Source organism: Salmo salar, chromosome ssa02, assembly GCF_905237065.1.
Source record: "Salmo salar chromosome ssa02, Ssal_v3.1, whole genome shotgun sequence".
In the NCBI taxonomy this organism is placed as follows: domain Eukaryota; kingdom Metazoa; phylum Chordata; class Actinopteri; order Salmoniformes; family Salmonidae; genus Salmo; species Salmo salar.
In genome coordinates, this window is record NC_059443.1 from 46,971,538 (window position 1) to 46,989,796 (window position 18,259).

At 40.9% G+C, this 18,259-nt stretch overlaps 1 protein-coding gene across 8 annotated transcripts in view; it reads left to right on the forward strand.

Annotated features, from left to right (window-relative positions):
- The window catches only part of ptprub (protein tyrosine phosphatase receptor type Ub), a 406,174-nt gene that overhangs the window by 106,988 nt on the left and 280,927 nt on the right, over positions 1 to 18,259 (forward strand). For 7 of the 8 annotated variants that reach the window (XM_014169371.2, XM_014169389.2, XM_014169399.2 and 4 more), the window contains exon 2: positions 4,062 to 4,193. In XM_014169371.2, the coding sequence (XP_014024846.1) occupies positions 4,062 to 4,193 (132 nt within the window). The remainder of the gene's footprint in view (positions 1 to 4,061; positions 4,194 to 18,259) is intronic. The other variant, XM_014169381.2, reaches the window with a different exon arrangement.

Below are 18,259 nucleotides of genomic sequence, written 5' to 3' on the forward strand. Positions count from 1 at the left end.
TTTTCCCCCCATCAATCTACACGCAATACCCCATAATGACAAAGCAAAAACAGGTTTTTAGAAAGATTAGCTATTTTATAAAAATAGAAAATGGAAAAATCTAATTTACCTAAGTATTCAGACCCTTTACTCAGTACTTTGTTGAAGAACCTTTAGCAGCGATTACAGCATCGAGTCTTCATGGTTATGACGCTACAAGCTTGGCACACCTGTATTTGGGGAGTTTCTCCCATTCTTCTCTACAGATCCTCTCAAGCTCTGTCAGGTTGGATGGGGAGTGTTGCTGCAAGGCTATTTTCAGGTCTTTCCAGAGATGTTCGATCGGGGTAATGTCGGGGCTCTGGCTGGGCCACTCCAGGACATTCAGAGACTTGTCCCGAAGCCACTCCTGGATTGTTTTGGCTGTGTGCTTAGGGTCATTGTCCTGTTGCAAGGGAACCTTCGCCCTAGTCTGAGATCCTGCACGCTCTGGAGAAGGTTTTCATCAAGGATCTCTCTCTATACTTTTCTCCGTTCATCTTTCCCTCGATCCTGACTAGTCTGTTAGTCCCTGCCCCTGAAATACATCCCCACAGTATGATGCTGCCACCCCAATGCTTCACTGTAGGGATGGTGCCAGGTTTCCTCCAGATGTGATGCTTGGCATTCAGGCCAAAGAGTTCAATCTTGGTTTTATCAGACCAGCTTCAGTCTGGCCACTCTACCATAAAGGCCTTATTGGTGGAGTGCTGCAGAGATGGTTGTCCTTTTGGAAGGTTCTCCCATCTCCACAGAGGAACTCTATCTGGTCACCTCCCTGACCAAGGCCCTTCTCCCCAGATTGCTCAGCGGCCAGCTCTAGGAAGAGTCTTGGTGGTTCCAAACTTCTTCCATTTAAGAATGATGGAGGCCACTGTGTTCTTGGGGACCTTCAATGCTGCAGACATTTTTTGGTACCCTTCCCCAGATCTGTGCCTCGACACAATCCTGTCTCGAACCACTACGGACAATTCCTTCAACCTCGTAGCTTGGTTTTTGCTCTGACATGCACTGTCAATAGTGGGACCTTATATAGACAGGTGCCTTTCCAAATCATGTCCAATCAATTGAATTTACCACCGGTGAACTCCAATTAAATTGTAGAAACATCTCAAGTATGATCAATGGAAGCAACAGGAAGCACCTAAGCTCAATTTATAGTCTCAGGGTAAAGGGTCTGAATACTTATGTAAAAAAGGTTTATGTTGTAAATGTAGTAACATTTATGGGATATTGTTTGTAGATTTGCTATGGATTTTTTAAATTTTTTTATCCATTTTAGAATAAGGCTGTAAATTAACAAAATGGAATACTTTCCGAAAGCACTGTATGTGTACAGTGGATACATACAAATACATTTCACATTTGAAGCTCTGTCTCACTAATTGATTGTACAATGTACAGTCATGGCCAAAAGTTTTGAGAATGACACAAATATTAATTTCCACAAAGTTTACTGCTTCAGTGTCTTTAGATATTTTTCTCAAATGTTACTATGGAATACTGAAGTATAATTACAAGCATTTCATAAGTGTCAAAGGCTTTTATTGACAATTACATGAAGTTGATGCAAAGAGTCAATATTTGCAGTGTTGACCCTTCTTTTTCAAGACCTCTGCAATCCGCACTGGCATGCTGTCAATTAGCTTCTGGGCCACATCCTGACGGATGGCAGCCCATTCTTGCATAATCAATGCTTGGAGTTTGTCAGAATTTGTGGGTTTTTGTTTGTCCATCCGCCTCTTGAGGATTGACCACAAGTTCTCAATGGGATTAAGGTCTGGGGAGTTTCCTGGCCATGGACCCAAAATATCGATGTTTTGTTCCCCGAGCCACTTAGTTATCACTTTTGCCTCATGGCAAGGTGCTCCATAATGCTGGAAAAGGCATTGTTTGTCACCAAACTGTTCCTAGATGGTTGGGAGAAGTTGCTCTCGGAGGATGTGTTGGTACCATTCTTTATTCATCGCTGTGTTCTTTGGCAAAATTGTGAGTGAGCCCACTCCCTTGGCTAAGAAGCAACCCCACACATGAATGGTCTCAGGATGCTTTATTGTTGGCATGACACAGGGCTGATGGTAGCGCTCACCTTGTCTTCTCCGGACAAGCTTTTTTCCGGATGCCCCAAACAATCGGAAAGGGGATTCATCAGAGAAAATGACTTTACTCCAGTCCTCAGCAGTCCAATCCCTGTACCTTTTGCAGAATATCAGTCTGTCCCTGATGTTTTTCCTGGAGAGAAGTGGCTTCTTTGCTGCCATTCTTGACACCAGGCCATCCTCCATAAGTCTTCGCCTCACTGTGCGTGCAGAAGCACTCACACCTGCCTGCTGCCATTCCTGAGCAAGCTCTGTACTGGTGGTGCCCCGATCCCGCAGCTGAATCAACTTTAGGAGACGGTCCTGGGGCTTGCTGGATTTTCTTGAGCGGTAAGGCTAAAGCAACTGACTGTAGACGACAGTTGAGGAGTAATGATGAAGTTCTTGATGATCCGATAAATGGTTGATTTAGGTGAAATCTTACTGGCAGCAATATCCTTGCCTGTGAAGCCCTTTTTGTGCAAAGCAATGATCACGGCACGTCTTTCCTTGCAGGTAACCATGATTGACAGAGGAAGAACAATGATTCCAAGCACCACCCTCCTTTTGAAGCTTCCAGTCTGTTATTCGAACTCAATCAGCATGACAGAGTGATCTCCAGCCTTGTCCTCGTCAACACTCACACCTGTGTTAATGAGAGAATTACTGACATGATGTCAGCTGGTCCTTTTGTGGCAGGGCTGAAATGCAGCGGAAATGTTTTTTTGGGGATTCAGTTCATTTGCATGGCAAAGAGGGACTTTGCAATTAATTGCAATTCATCTGATCACTCTTCATAACATTCTGGAGTATATGCAAATTGCCATCATACAAACTGAGGCAGCAGACTTTGTGAAAATTAATATTTGTGTCATTCTCAAAGCTTTTGGCCACGACTCTACACACAGAATATTATGTTATCATTTCAGTTTGTGAGTGTGTGTAATATGAGGGTTAGATGCATGTTTATTTCCAACATTATAAACAATGGCAACACTGCCGTGTTGAGCTGAGCCTTGCTGTTGGAAAACCACATTAGTGTCTGACTTTCGGCAGATGCACTTCCCCTGACTTTACTGTCGTCTACAGTCAGTTGCTTTAGCCTTACCACTCAAACGCTCCCAACCAATATCTACAGTGCTGTTCATGGCAACATCATCTCGCCAAGTCTACCTTGAAATTATAAAGTCAGTCTCAATGAGACCTGCCAGATTCAGAAGCTTGATAACCCCATTACAAAAAAAGCTAATCTAATTCACAATGGTTTTTATAGAAAAAATGTTTTGAGTCAAAGATAATGGTTTCAGTATAGTTTGTTTTTCAAACGGGTTTGTTCATTATTTTATTTCAGTTTACAAATTGTTTTTTCAAGATCAGTTTTCAGTTTTAGTTTACTTTAACAACCTTAGTGTGTTGGTGAGTGAGAGTGTCAGGGGGGCTGGAGTGGAGTACAGATTGCATTGCGCCTGGCTATTAGTGTCTGGGTGAAGTGGGAAATGGATTTCTCAGTTGGTTGTCTGGCATCTGTCCCATCTCAGTAATAGAAAGAGGATCAGAAGGGATATCGTAGTGAAATATAGCCCAAACAAGCCACTACACAAGAACACTGGAATAATAACTATAGTGGAAAGTTTCTGAAGTGAAGGCAGGTGTGGTTGGGGGTTGATGGTGGGTTCTCACCTACAGTACTGCAACAACCCCTTTATTCTCTATGGAGCTTCATGTTATCACAAGTGAAATACAAATAAGATGTAAATTCTGATTCATGGTGGCCATGGCTGAAACGTGTGTCCATCTTGGGCAAAATCTATGATTCCTTTTAATCCCAGGAATTCAAATGAAATGTGATTATGTTCAAGCCATTAAAAAATATCATCCATTCATCCCTTGATATTGAATGACATTTACTTCATCATCATGTGTTACCTCCCACTTAATGTCATCTCCTTCTCTCTCTTTCCTCAGCAGCAGGCTGCACCTTTGACGAGGATTCTGAGCCCAGTCTGTGTGACTTCACCCAAGGCGAGGAGGATGACTTTGACTGGCAGCTCTTCCGGACACACAACTCGCCCTACGCCTCTTCTGACCTCCTCTGTGGTGAGTTCCTGCTCTTATTACGCTTCAGACTATTGAAGTTTTATTTGGTGTTATCCTGGTATCCTCTATGGTATCTAACGCAAGTATCACTTTCACTTTGTGGATGGGGTATCTGTATCAGAAAGTATAAGAAACAAGGACTGGGGTAGTATGAGACTTCTCAAGTCTTAATGTGTGATGTTATCCTCCCTGGATTAAAATCCTTAGATAGAATGTCAATGTGCGAGCCAAGGACATACACATTGCCTTTCTAAGCAGCCAGTGCCTGCTCTTCTTAGGTGTGATTTACAGTCTTTGTGCGTGTTCGCACGGGCATGTTTGTTCAAATGAGATGCTGAAGCTGTCCAGAAGCTGGGAGTGTTTAGGAAACACTCCAAAGTGTGGATGCCTTCCTATTCTATTAATGGGATTCAGTGGGAAGTTAGAGAAGCAAAATTAACTTGGAAGAACCCCCTAAGACACCATAACTACATAATAGAATAGGAAATAAAGTGGCAGAACAAACGGTTGGCTGATAGAAAAAATTGATATTACAAAAGACAACATGAGCTGTGCTGAGAGACAGACGACACAATGATAAGACTCACTACAATCAAGCGAATGGAATAATATGACATTTTTGACTAATTTGAGATATATACTTTAACCTCTTGGGGCTAGGTGGGACGCTAGCGTGCCACCCGTGGTGCACTCCATCAACAGCAGGTGCATTTCAAGAGCGGCAAATTTGAATCCAAATAAATGTCAAAATTCAAATTTTTCAAAAATACAACTATGTTACACCATTTGAAAGATAAACATCTCCTTAATCTAACCACGTTTTACGATTTCAAAAAGGTTTTACGGCGAAAGCATAAATTTAGAGTATGTTAGGACAGTACATTTACAAGAGTTGTGTGTAATGTTTTGTCAAGTCAAAGACAGGGTCACCAAAACCATAAAACCAGCTAAAATGATGCACTAACCTTTTACAATCTCCATCAGATGACACTCCTAGGACATTATGTTAGACAATGCATGCATTTTTAGTTCTATCAAGTTCATATTTATATACAAAAACAGCGTTTTACTATGGCATTGATGTTGAGGAAATCGTTTCCCTCCAATAACCGGCAGTCAAGTCAGCGTCAGAAATTAAATAATTAAAATTAGAAAACATTGGTAAAATATTATATTGTCATTTAAAGAATTATAGATTTACATCTCTTGAACGCAATCAACTTGCCAGATTTAAAAATAACCTTACTGGGAAATCACACTTTGCAATAATCTGAGCACTGCGCCCAGAAAAATACGCGTTGCGATACAGACTAGATGTCATGTTGGGGAGATCTAAAATCGAAAATACTATGTAAATAATCCATTACCTTTGATTCTCTTCATCAGATGTCACTTCCAGGTATCACAGGTCCATAACGAATGTAGTTTTGTTCAAAAAAGCTCATCATTTATGTCCAAAAATCTCCGTCTCGTTAGCACATGATGTAAGCCAGCCGGACTTCTCGTCATGAATGAGGGGAAAAAATATATTTCCGTTCGTTCAAACATGTCAAACGTTGTATAGCATAAATCATTAGGGCCTTTTTTAACCAGAACATGAATAATATTCAAGGTGGACGAATGCATACTCTTTTATAACGTATTGGAACGAGGGTACCCAACATGAACTAGCGCGCCAGGTGTCTAATGGGACATCACCGTTCCATGGCTCTTGTTCGGTCAGATCTCCCTCCAGAAGACTCAAAACACTTTGTAAAGGCTGGTGACATCTAGTGGAAGCAATAGGAAGTGCCAAAATATTCCTAAACCCCTGTGTTTTTCAATGGGATAGGTTTAAAGTCAATACAACACATCAGGTATCCACTTCCTGTCAGAAAATGTCTCAGGGTTTTGCCTGCCAAATGAGTTCTGTTATACTCACAGACACCATTCAAACAGTTTTGAGTGTTTTCTATCCATATATAATAAGTATATGCATATTCTAGTTACTGGGTAGGATTAGTAACCAGATTAAATCGGGTACATTTTTTTTATCCAGACGTGCAAATGCTGCCCCCTAGACCCAACAGGTTAACAGGGAATCATTCAGGGCCTTAAACACCTCACACACCTCACACTCACTACATTTCATGGAGGAGACTACAGTCACACTGATGAAGGTCCAACAATTCCTAAAGGGAGATGAAGTGAAGGCACTTTTTTAATCACAATGCAGGATTTACATGAAATCACTTCATACCACCAAGCAACACACACATTACATTCATAATTTATAAATCCAACAATCCCAAACTGTTAAACTGCGTATCTCTGTGCCCTAGGAGGAAGTCCACTGTGAGCAGCTCACCCTGCACTAACATAAAGAACATGAGCACATCTACTGCTGCTAAGCTTCCCAGTAAAGCTCATGAAATCAATAATTTGCTAGTAACAGATAACATTCATATTCTGACTATCTGAAACTCACTTAGATAATATTTTTGATGATACAGTGGTAGCAATACAAGGTTATAAGATTTACAGAAAAGATAGAAATGCCAATGGTGGAGGTGTTGCTGTTTATATTCACAAACACTTTTCTGTGCAGATTAGAGAGGATCTAATGTTAAATACTGTTGAAGTAATATGGGTACAGGTTCATCTGCCTCACCTAAAGCCCATTCTTGTGGGAAGCTGCTACAGACCACCAAGTGCTAACAGTCAATATCTGTGTGAAATGCTTGATAATGTATGTGATATCAACAGAGAAGTATATTTTCTGGGTGATTTAAATATTGACTGGCTCTCATCAAGCTGCCCACTCAAGAAAAAGCTTCAAACTGTAACCAGTGCCTGCAACCTGGTTCAGGTTATAAGTCAACCTACCAGGGTAGTTACAAACAGCACAGGAATGAGAGGTCATAAGAGGTCATACAATAACTTTTGTGATTCCTATGTTATTAATGAAAATAATATCTGTTGGTCCGTGGTGTGTAATGAGGAGCAAACAGACACTGCACTTGACATTTATGAAATTGCTTATTCCAGTTGCTAATAAGCATGTAGCCAATAAGAAAATGACTAAAAACTGTTAAATCCCCATGGATTGATGAGGAATTGAAAAATTGTACACTTGAGAGGGATGAGGCAAAAGAAATGGAAAATAAGTCTGGCTGCACAACCGATTGGAAAACGTATTGCAAATTGAGAAATCGTGACTAAACTGAAAAAAAAAGAAGAAACTACACTATGAAACTATCAGGTTTCAGGTATGACCCAGATGCAGACAGTGTCGAAGTAACAAAAGTGTATTTCTAGTACAGGGGCAGGCAAACGAGAGATCAAGGGCAGGCAGAGGTCAGTAATCCTGAAAGGGTTCAACACGTCCAGAACAGCAGGTAGTCTCAGGGTCAGGGCAGGCAGGGGTCAATAATCCAGAGAGGTGTGGCAAGGTATAGAACTGCAGGCAGGCTCAGGGTCAGGGCAGGCAGAAAGGTCAAAACCGGGAAAGACTATAAAACAGGAACAAGAACAAACAGGAGCAAGGGGACAAACACTGGTAGGTTTCACAAAACAAAACAAACTGGCAATAGACAAACAGAGAACACAGGTATAAATACACTGGGGATAATGGGGAAGATGTGCGACACCTAGAGGGGGTGGAGACAAGCACAAAGACAAGTGAAACAGATCAGGGTGTGACAGAAACAAAGATAAATGAAATAAAGAATTCTTGTAAAAAGCTTTGGAGCAACTTAAATTAAATTCTTGGAAAATAGGCAAACTCAACTCCATCATTCATTGAATCAGATGGCTCATTCCTCACAAAACCAACTGATATTGCCAATTACTTTAATGATTGTTTTCATTGGCAAGATTAGCAAATGTAGGCATGACATACCAGCTATAAATGCTGACACTATACATCCAAGTATATCTGACCAAATTCTGAAAGACAAGCATTGTAATTTTAAATTCCGTAAAGTGAGTGTGGAAGAGGTGAAAAATGGATTGTTGTCTATCAACAATGACAAGCCGGGGGGCGGAGCTAGCATGTTGGAGTGAACGGCTGTGTGTGAGAGGCTCCTGCAACTTTTTTGCGAAATAATCTAACCTATTTTATAGCACTTTTTACAACAAACGTTTCTTTCTAATACAATATTGTAACTTTCTATGTGAAAATGCCGAGTAATAAGCGACCAAAGGACAATAAATCCACTTCGGAGGCCTACTCCCCGCCAATCAACAAGACAGACATGGCGGATGGCACAGGTAACAACGTGACACTTACAGAACTTACCCGGGCTTTGGGAGAACTACGTGTTGCTATAGCTGAGGATCTTAAGGCTACTATTGCTGAACTGGACACTAAAATTGAGAGCACCATTCTAACGGTCGCCTCGCAGGGCCAGAGTATTGTGGACCTTGAGAAAGCTTCTGAATTCAACGCTGGTAGGATCGACGAGTTAGAGAAGCTATGCACGTCATTGCAGGATAGTGTACAGAGGCTTTCTGTGAAAGTGGTCGACCTGGAGGGCCGATCCAGACGTCATAACCTTCGCGTTGTTGGTCTGGCAGAGGGGGTAGAGGCTGGCTCTCGACCCACCGACTTCTTCGCCAAGCTATTGAAGGATGCAATGGGATCGGATGTTTTGGCTTCAGATCCCCAACTGGACCGTGCACATCGCGCCCTTGTCCCAGTGCCTCGACCGGGCCAACATCCTCGCCCAGTAATCATCTGTTGTCACAGTTTCAAGACCAGGGATCTTATCCTGCGCGAGGCTCGATTGAGGGGCAACCTGTTACATAAAGGGCACCCCTTCCGTGTCTATGAGGATTATGCGCCCGATGTGGCAAAACACCGCGCCGGCTACAGAGATGTCATGACCAAACTCTACAAACTCCATCTTCGCCCAGCCTTGCTCTTCCCTGCAAGACTAAGAATTACCCCTCCTTCCGGAGAGAAGATTTGGCTCTCCTCGGTTTTGGACGCAGAGAAGTTTATCCGGGAATATACGCCAATCCCCCGTACAGGTTAGAGTGCCTTGTCATTGTGTGTTAGGGTCTGCTCATGGACTCGAACCCATACTATTCCATAACGGGTGAAACCGTACTAAACGGTCTCAACAAGGCCTGCCGAACATGTAACACGCTGAGCTGACCAATGGAGGGCGGTTAGAGCTCTCATTTAATGTCAATTTCACTTTAATTCTGACTGGGTTCGGGGTGGTGCCTGTTTGGGAGGCCTTCCAGGTCTGATCATTGACACTTTCGGATGGATATACTTATATTCCCCCATTTTTGTTTTGTTTCGTTATTTATTTTTCAACTCTTACATTATTCCTATTACCATACCAGTTATTTATTGCTTGCGGGGGTCTGGGGGTGATGGCTGGGAAGGGGCAGACGCAGACACCTGGATAGCAAGTTCATGTTTTGTGCTGTTCTGCCTTTGTCATAGCCTGGCCCGCTCTCACGATTAGATTCCCACCAGACCTCCGTGGTGCTTGTGTAGGTGTGCGTACATATAATTGCTATGTGTACTTTATTATTATTTTCTCTTAGCATTTTAGTATTAGGTATGTGTATATTTGAAATTAGTGTAGATTACTTTTCTGGGGTATATGTATGTATATATATATATATATATATATATATATATATATATATATATATATATATATATATATAGACACACACACACACACACACACACACACACACACACACACACACACACACACACATCCATCCATCCATAATCCATACACGTACATATACATACACACACGTGCACACACATCCACATATATACACATACGTGCATACCTTCCTATATCTATATATCACTATTGTTTTTTTAGTTATTAAAAAGATAATTTGTTCATTTTTCTTTTTTATTATTTATTTATTTAGAAGAAAAAATGTATTTTATATTTTTTTTCTTTTTTAATAATTTTTCTTTGTTTTCTTTTTTAATTTTTAATTGTACTATTTTTTTTATTTTTTTTTGGGGGGGGGTACGTTCAATTTATCAAAATCCTTGTTCCCATCTCCTAACCCACAATATGTAATTGTACTGCTGTCTAGGTCGGTTGCTGATGGTTTATGTTTAGACCGGCATTGCTTAGCAATGTAATCTTGTGATGCTATATCTTGCTTATCTCAGGGATTGACCCAAGATTAAGCTTAAACTGTTGGGGCTAGGGGGCAGTATTTTCACGGCTGGATAAAAAAACGTACCCGATTTAATCTGGTTACTAATCCTACCCAGTAACTAGAATATGCATATACTTATTATATATGGATAGAAAACACCCTAAAGTTTCTAAAACTGTTTGAATGGTGTCTGTGAGTATAACAGAACTCATTTGGCAGGCAAAACCCTGAGACATTTACTGACAGGAAGTGGATACCTGATGTGTGGAATTACCTTTAAGCCTATGCCATTGAAACACACAGGGGCTGATTAATGTTTTGGCACTTCCTATTGCTTCCACTAGATGTCACCAGCCTTTACAAAGTGTTTTGAATCTTCTACTATGAGATCTGACTGAACAAGAGCCTTGGAACGGTGATGGCCGATTAGACTCTGGCGCGCGAGGTCATGTTGGGTACCCTCGTTCCAAAACGTTTTAAAAGAGAATGCATTCGTCCACCTTGAATATTATTCATGTTCTGGTTAAAAAAGGCCCTAATGATTTATGCTATACAACGTTTGACATGTTTGAACGAACGAAAATATATTTTTTCCCCTCGTTCATGACGAGAAGTCCGGCTGGCTTAGATCATGTGCTAACAACACAGATCTTTTTGGATATAAATGATGAGCTTTTTTGAACAAAACTACATTCGTTATGGACCTGTGATACCTGGAAGTGACATCTGATGAAGAGAATCAAAGGTAATGGATTATTTACATAGTATTTTCGATTTTAGATCTCCCCAACATGGCGGCTAGTCTGTATCGCAACGCGTATTTTTCTGGGCGCAGTGCTCAGATTATTGCAAAGTGTGATTTCCCAGTAAGGTTCTTTTTAAATCTGGCAAGTTGATTGCGTTCAAGAGATGTAAATCTATAATTCTTTAAATGACAATATAATATTTTACCAATGTTTTCTAATTTTAATTATTTAATTTGTGGTGCTGACTTGACTGCCGGTTATTGGAGGGAAACGATTTCCTCAACATCAATGCCATAGTAAAACGCTGTTTTTGGATATAAATATGAACTTGATAGAACTAAAAATGCATGCATTGTCTAACATAATGTCCTAGGAGTGTCATCTGATGGAGATTGTAAAAGGTTAGTGCATCATTTTAGCTGGTTTTATGGTTTTGGTGACCCTGTCTTTGAATTGACAAAACATTACACACAGCTATTGTCAATGTACTCTCCTAACATAATCTAACTTTATGCTTTCGCCGTAAAACCTTTTTGAAATCGGACAACGTGGTTAGATTAAGGAGATGTTTATCTTTCAAAGGGTGTAAGATAGTTGTATGTTTGAAAAATTTGAATTTTGACATTTATTTGGTTTCAAATTTGCCGCTCTTGAAATGCACCTGCTGTTGATGGAGTGCACCACGGGGGGGACGCTAGCGTCCCACCTAGCCCATAGAGGTTAAGTGCACAATATGTTTAAGTTGCAACTTATTCTGTTTAGGTTTAATAGATGCTATCTGAACACTTTAATCGCGGGAGCCTCCTCAGTTCAGATGTTAGTAGAAGTTCTAGGATAGTGAGAGGTGAACGTATAGTTGGGATTTTATTTTTGTTTTACTTCTTGTTCGAGGTCGCGCCGTGCTTTTTTGGCAACGGCCAGACAATGCGTTTATTTTTTTTATTTTCATGTTTTTTTCTCTCCTTTTTGTGTATGCCTGTTAAATGTGGGTTGATGGGAGGGGTAAATGTTGGGGAAAGTAGGGGAACAGGGTGGAGAGTAAAGGTGCTTGCAGGGGGGGAGGGGTGGGTTGGATACTGCTCGGGTGTAGGTGCTACATATGCTGATCGTGATGGTTTGGTGCGCTTTCTTACCTTTTTAGTATGCAGGCCACCATAGGAACTACAAATGAGAGGAGGGCGGGGCTTACATTCACTTCCTGGAATGTCAAGGGTTTAAATGAACCAATTAAGAGAGGCAAGGTCCTAGCCCACTTGAAAGCACTCTCGTCTGATATTATATTTTTGCAAGAAACCCATCTGAAAAACAATTCTCATATCAGACTTAAATGTAAGTGGGTGGGGCAAGTGTATCACTCTAACTTCTCTGCCAAAACGAGAGGCACAGCGATTCTGGTACGGAAAATAATTCCCTTTCAACATAAAACCACTATTGTGGACAAAGAGGGTCGTTATGTGATCATAATAGGAGAGATCCACTCTACTTCTGTAACTCTACTAAATATCTATGGGCCAAACATTGATAACCCCTCTTTTTTCAAAAGAGTCCTTGCCCTGATTCCAGATATCTCCCATACTAACCTGGTCATTGGAGGGGACCTCAACTGTGTACTAGACCAATATTTGGATAGATCCTCTACCCGGCGAACCCCTACCTCCTATTCAAGCGAATTCTTGAATACCTACATAAAAAATTTGAACTTATTTGATATATGGAGGATCTCTAACCCTACGGGTAGGGAATACTCCTTTTACTCTCATGTTCACAATGTTTATACTCGAATTGACTACTTTTTAGTTGATGCTAAACTACTCCCCTATACCTGTAATGTGAGATATCATGATATTATAATCTCTGACCACAGTCCACTCACCTTCTCCCTGAGATTGGGTGACATCGTACCAAACGAGAGGGTCTGGAGGTTGAATCCTCAGCTCCTCACAGAACCAACATTCTGTGAACATCTTAAAGACCAAATTACATTTTTCTTTGATACCAATGACAACACAGAGACTTCCCCAGCATTACTGTGGTAAACGCTGAAGGCTTATTTGAGAGGCTGTATCATCTCCTTTCAGACTGCCAGGAGTAGGCAAAACAGAAGAGAATTGGTAGAACTGGAGGGACAAATTCACTTACTGGATAGGGAGAATGCTAGACAATCATCTAGGGAGAAACATAAAAAAATTATGTCTTTAAAATTTAAATACAATCAGATCCTCTCTGCTAAAATTGCTAAATCTTTTCTCTATGCCAAGCAAAAATATTTTGAGTTTGGTGACAAACCACACAAACTACTCGCCAGACAACTTCGTAAGAATGTGAGTGACCGAATGATTCACAAAGTTAAATCTGCATCTGGGGAATTACTCTCTTCCCCCAAAGACATAAATGACAGATTCCGTCAGTTTTATGAGACTTTATATACATCTAAAGTGGATCCTAACCCCTTAATTATGCAAAACGTTTTGGAGGACTGTAATCTTCCCGCCCTGAACCAGGAAGACTCTAACTTCCTTAATAAGGAAATATCTCTTGAAGAAATTAGAGAAACAATAAAATCTCTAAAGAGTGGCAAGACCCCGGGCCCAGATGGATACCCGGGTGAATTCTACAAAACATTCAGCAACATGCTCTCTCCCTACCTACACAAAATGCTGGTTCAGGCCAACGAGGATGGAGTGCTCCCATCCACTTTGGATGAGGCGTTTATTACAGTTATACATATCTCTTGACGCTGAAAAGGCCTTTGACCAAGTTGAGTGGCCCTATCTATTCAAGGTCCTACAGAAATGTAATATTGGAGATGGGTTCATAAAGTGGATCCAGCTTTTATATAGGAACCCCTGTGCGAGAATACTCACTAACCAATCATTGTCGCCCCGATTTAACCTTTACAGAGGGACAAGGCAGGGTTGTGCGCTGTCGCCTATGCTCTTCGCCCTAATTATTGAACCTCTCGCTCAAGCGATCAGATCTCATGCAGCAATACACGGCTATAATATGAAAGATACTCTAAATAAGATTTCCCTATACGCAGATGACATTCTCCTCTATGTAACAGAACCCCAAGATAGTATTCCAGCTATTTTGGAGGTGATTAATTTGTTTGGTACCTTCTCGGGATACAGAATAAATTGGAACAAGAGTGAATTAACCTCTTACATCTAGACGTTCCGCTAGCGGAATACCTGCTCCAATATCCAATGATAGGCGTGGCGCGAATGACAAATTCCTCAAAAATACGACTATTTCACAGCATTTTAAAGACAAGACTCTCCTTTATCTAACCACACTGTCCGATTTTCAAAAAGGCTTTACAACGAAAGCAAAACATTAGATTATGTCAGCAGAGTACCAAGCCAGAAATAATCAGACACCCATTTTTCAAGCTAGCATATAATGTCACAAAAACCCAGAAGACAGCTAAATGCAGCACTAACCTTTGATGATCTTCATCAGATGACAACCCTAGGACATTATGTTATACAATACATGCATGTTTTGTTCAATCAAGTTCATATTTATATCAAAAACCAGCTTTTTACATTAGCATGTGACGTTCAGAACTAGCATACCCCCCGCAAACTTCCGGCGAATTCACTAAGAATTTACTAAATTACTCACGATAAACGTTCACAAAAAGCATAACAATTATTTTAAGAATTATAGATACAGAACTCCTCTATGCACTCGATATGTCCGATTTTAAAATAGCTTTTTGGTGAAAGCACATTTTGCAATATTCTAAGTACATAGCCCAGGCATCACGGGCTAGCTATTTAGCCACCCGGCAAGTTTAGCACTCACCAATATCAGGTTTACTATTATAAAAGTTTGATTACCTTTTGTTGTCTTCGTCAGAATGCACTCCCAGGACTGCTACTTCAATAACAAATGTTGGTTTGGTCCAAAATAATCCATCGTTATATCCGAATAGCGGCATTTTGTTCGTGCGTCCCAGACACTATCTGAAATGGTAAATCAGGGTCGTGCGCATGGCGCAATTTGTGACAAAAAAAATCTAAATATTCCATTACCGTACTTCGAAGCATGTCAACCGCTGTTTAAAATCCATTTTTATGCCATTTTTTCTCGTAAAAAAGCGATAATATTCCGACCGGGAATGTCCATTTAGCTAAACAGAGGAAAGAAAACAAAGCTTTCGGTCGACGCGGGCACGAGCCTGAGTCTCACAGTACTGTAACCAGCCACTACCCAAACGCGCTACTTTTTTCAGCCAGAGCCTGCAAAGCCACGATTCAGCTTTTTACCGCCTTCTGAGACCCTATGGCAGCCGTAGGAAGTGTCACGGGACAGCTAAGATCCTCACTCTTCAATAAACAGAGACAAGAAGAACGACACCTTGTCAGACAGGCCACTTCCTGCCTGAAACCTTGTCAGGTTTTTGCCTGCCAAATGAGTTCTGTTATACTCACAGACACCATTCAAACAGTTTTAGAAACTTTAGGGTGTTTTCTATCCATATGTAATAAGTATATGCATATTCTAGTTACTGGGTAGGAGTGGTAACCAGATTAAATCGGTTACGTTTTTTATCCAGCCGTGAAAATACTGCCCCCTAGCCATAACAGGTTAATGCCCATACGGTTGCAAATCACCTCCTGGCTAGAACATCTTCCAGTTAAGCTATCTTCAGATAAATTTACCTACCTTGTAATTGTAGTTACCAAACAATACTCCTTACTATTTAAAGAGTATTTCCCCTCTCTGATGCAAAAACTTAAGGCAAACATACAATTTTGGAGAACTCTCCCAATTTCTCTGCTCGGAAGAATTAATGCCATTAAAATGGTCTTCCTCCCACAACTGGCTCTACCTATACCAGAACATCCCAATATTCATACCTAAATCCTTTCATAAACAACTGGACTCTTTTATCAATCCTTTCATCTGGGATTATAAAACACACAGGATAGGTAAAAAACACCTCTGTAAATCCAAGATGGAAGGAGGGTTGTCTCTCCCAAACTTTATATTTTACTACTGGGCCGCCAACCTCCGCGCTGTTACGTTTTTGCTGGATGATGCACACCCGCCACCCAGCTGGCTTACTATGGAGTGTGAGGAGTGTCACCCCTTCTCTATTGGTGCTGTGATTTTGTCACCTGTCAATCTGGAGATGTCACTTTACCGTAACAATCCTATTATACATAGCACAGTCCGAATCTGGAAGCAAATTAAAGTCCACTTCGAGCTTAGACCAATATCATTCATGCTTCCTGTTGCCAGGAATCTCTCCTTTGCCCCCTCTAACCTTTATAACACATTTGAGCGGTGGGGAGAGTTGGGGATAAGTACCATAGGGGATTTATACATAGGGGGAACCTTTGCTTCCTTTGAAGCGCTGTGGGAAACCTATAATCTTCCCAGAAGTAACTTTTTCAGATACCTACAGATTAGAGACTATGTTAGAAAACACCTCCCAACATTTGGGAATGCTAAACCTTCCATGTTTGACGGATGCATAAAAATATGCCCCACCTCAGACAAACTGATATCTCGTATATATGACGCTTTTCAATCTGTTAGCACACCCTCTACTGATGCCATTAAGGCAAAATAGGGAGGAAGAACTAGGGACTGATATTTCGGTGGCAGACTGGGAGGACAGCTTGGAGTATATCCACACATGCTCCATCAACTCCAGACATCGTCTCATACAATTCAAGGTATTACACAGATTACACTACTCCAAAACCAAACTATATAGGATATTTCCTGGTACATCCCCTATGTGTGATAAATGTCAGGCTGAGCAGGGCAGCTGTCTAGGCCCATTACTTTTTTCAATCTTTATTAATGAATTGCCACTGGCTTTGAGGAAGCAGTGTCTATGTATGCGGATGACTCAACACTATACATGTCAGCTACTACAGCGACTGAAATGACTTAACAAAGAGTTGCAGTTAGTTTCAGAGTGGGTGGCAAGGAATAACTTAGTCCTAAATATTTCTAAAACTAAAAGCATTGTATTTGGGACAAATCATTCACTAAACCCTAAACCTCAACTCATCTTGGAATAAAAAATGTGGAAATTGAGCAAGTTGACTAAACTGCTTGGAGTCACCCTGGATTGTAAACTTTCATGGTCAAAACATATTGTCACAATAGTAGCTAAGATGGGGAGAAGTATGTCCATGATAAGGCGCTGCTCTACCTTCTTGACAGCACTGTCAACAAGGCAGGTCCTACAGGTCCTAGTTTTGTCGCAACCTGGACTACTGTTCAGTCTCGTGGTCAGGTGCCACAAAAAAGGACTTAGGAAAATTGCAATTGGTTCAGAACAGGGCAGCATGGCTGGCCCTTGGATATACACAGAGAGCTAATATTAATAATATGCATGTCAATCTCTCCTGGCTCAAAGTGGAGGAGAGATTGACTTCATCACTGCTTGTATTTATGAGAGGTATTGACATGTTGAATGCACTGATCTGTCTGTTTGAACTACTGGCGCACAGCTCGGACACCCATGCATAGCCCACAAGACATGCCACGAGGTCTCATCACAGTCCCCAAGTGCAGAACAGACCATGGAAGGCGCACAGTACTACATAGAGCCATGACTACATGGAACTCTATTCCACATCAAGTAGCTCATGCAAGCAGTAAAATTAGATTAAAAAAATAGATTTAAAAAACACATTATGGAACAGCAGGGACTGTGAAGCAACACAAACATGGGCACAGACACACCCGATAACATACTCACTATACACACAAGTACACATGGATTTTGTTCTGTATATATGTGGTAGTGGTGGAGTAGGGGCCTGAGGTCACACAGTCTGTGAATGTATTGTAATGTTTTTAAAATTGTATAAACTGCCTTAACCCCTGGTCGGGCTCCGTCCCGTATGTGGGACGGACATCCAGCGAAAAATCCTATCGCCATTAGCATAACGAAATTGAATATATATTTTTTTCAAATATAGGACTATGTTATATCGTTTTATAGATACACCTCTCCTGAATCGACCCCCATGTTGTCCGATTTCAAAAAGGCTTTACAGCAAAAGCAAAACATTAGATTATGTTAGAGGAGTATATCGTAAAAGTAGCCACATAGCCATTTTCCGACCAACCACATGCATCACAAATAACCAAAAAACAGCTAAATGCAGCACTAACCTTTGACAATCTTCATCAGATGACACTCCT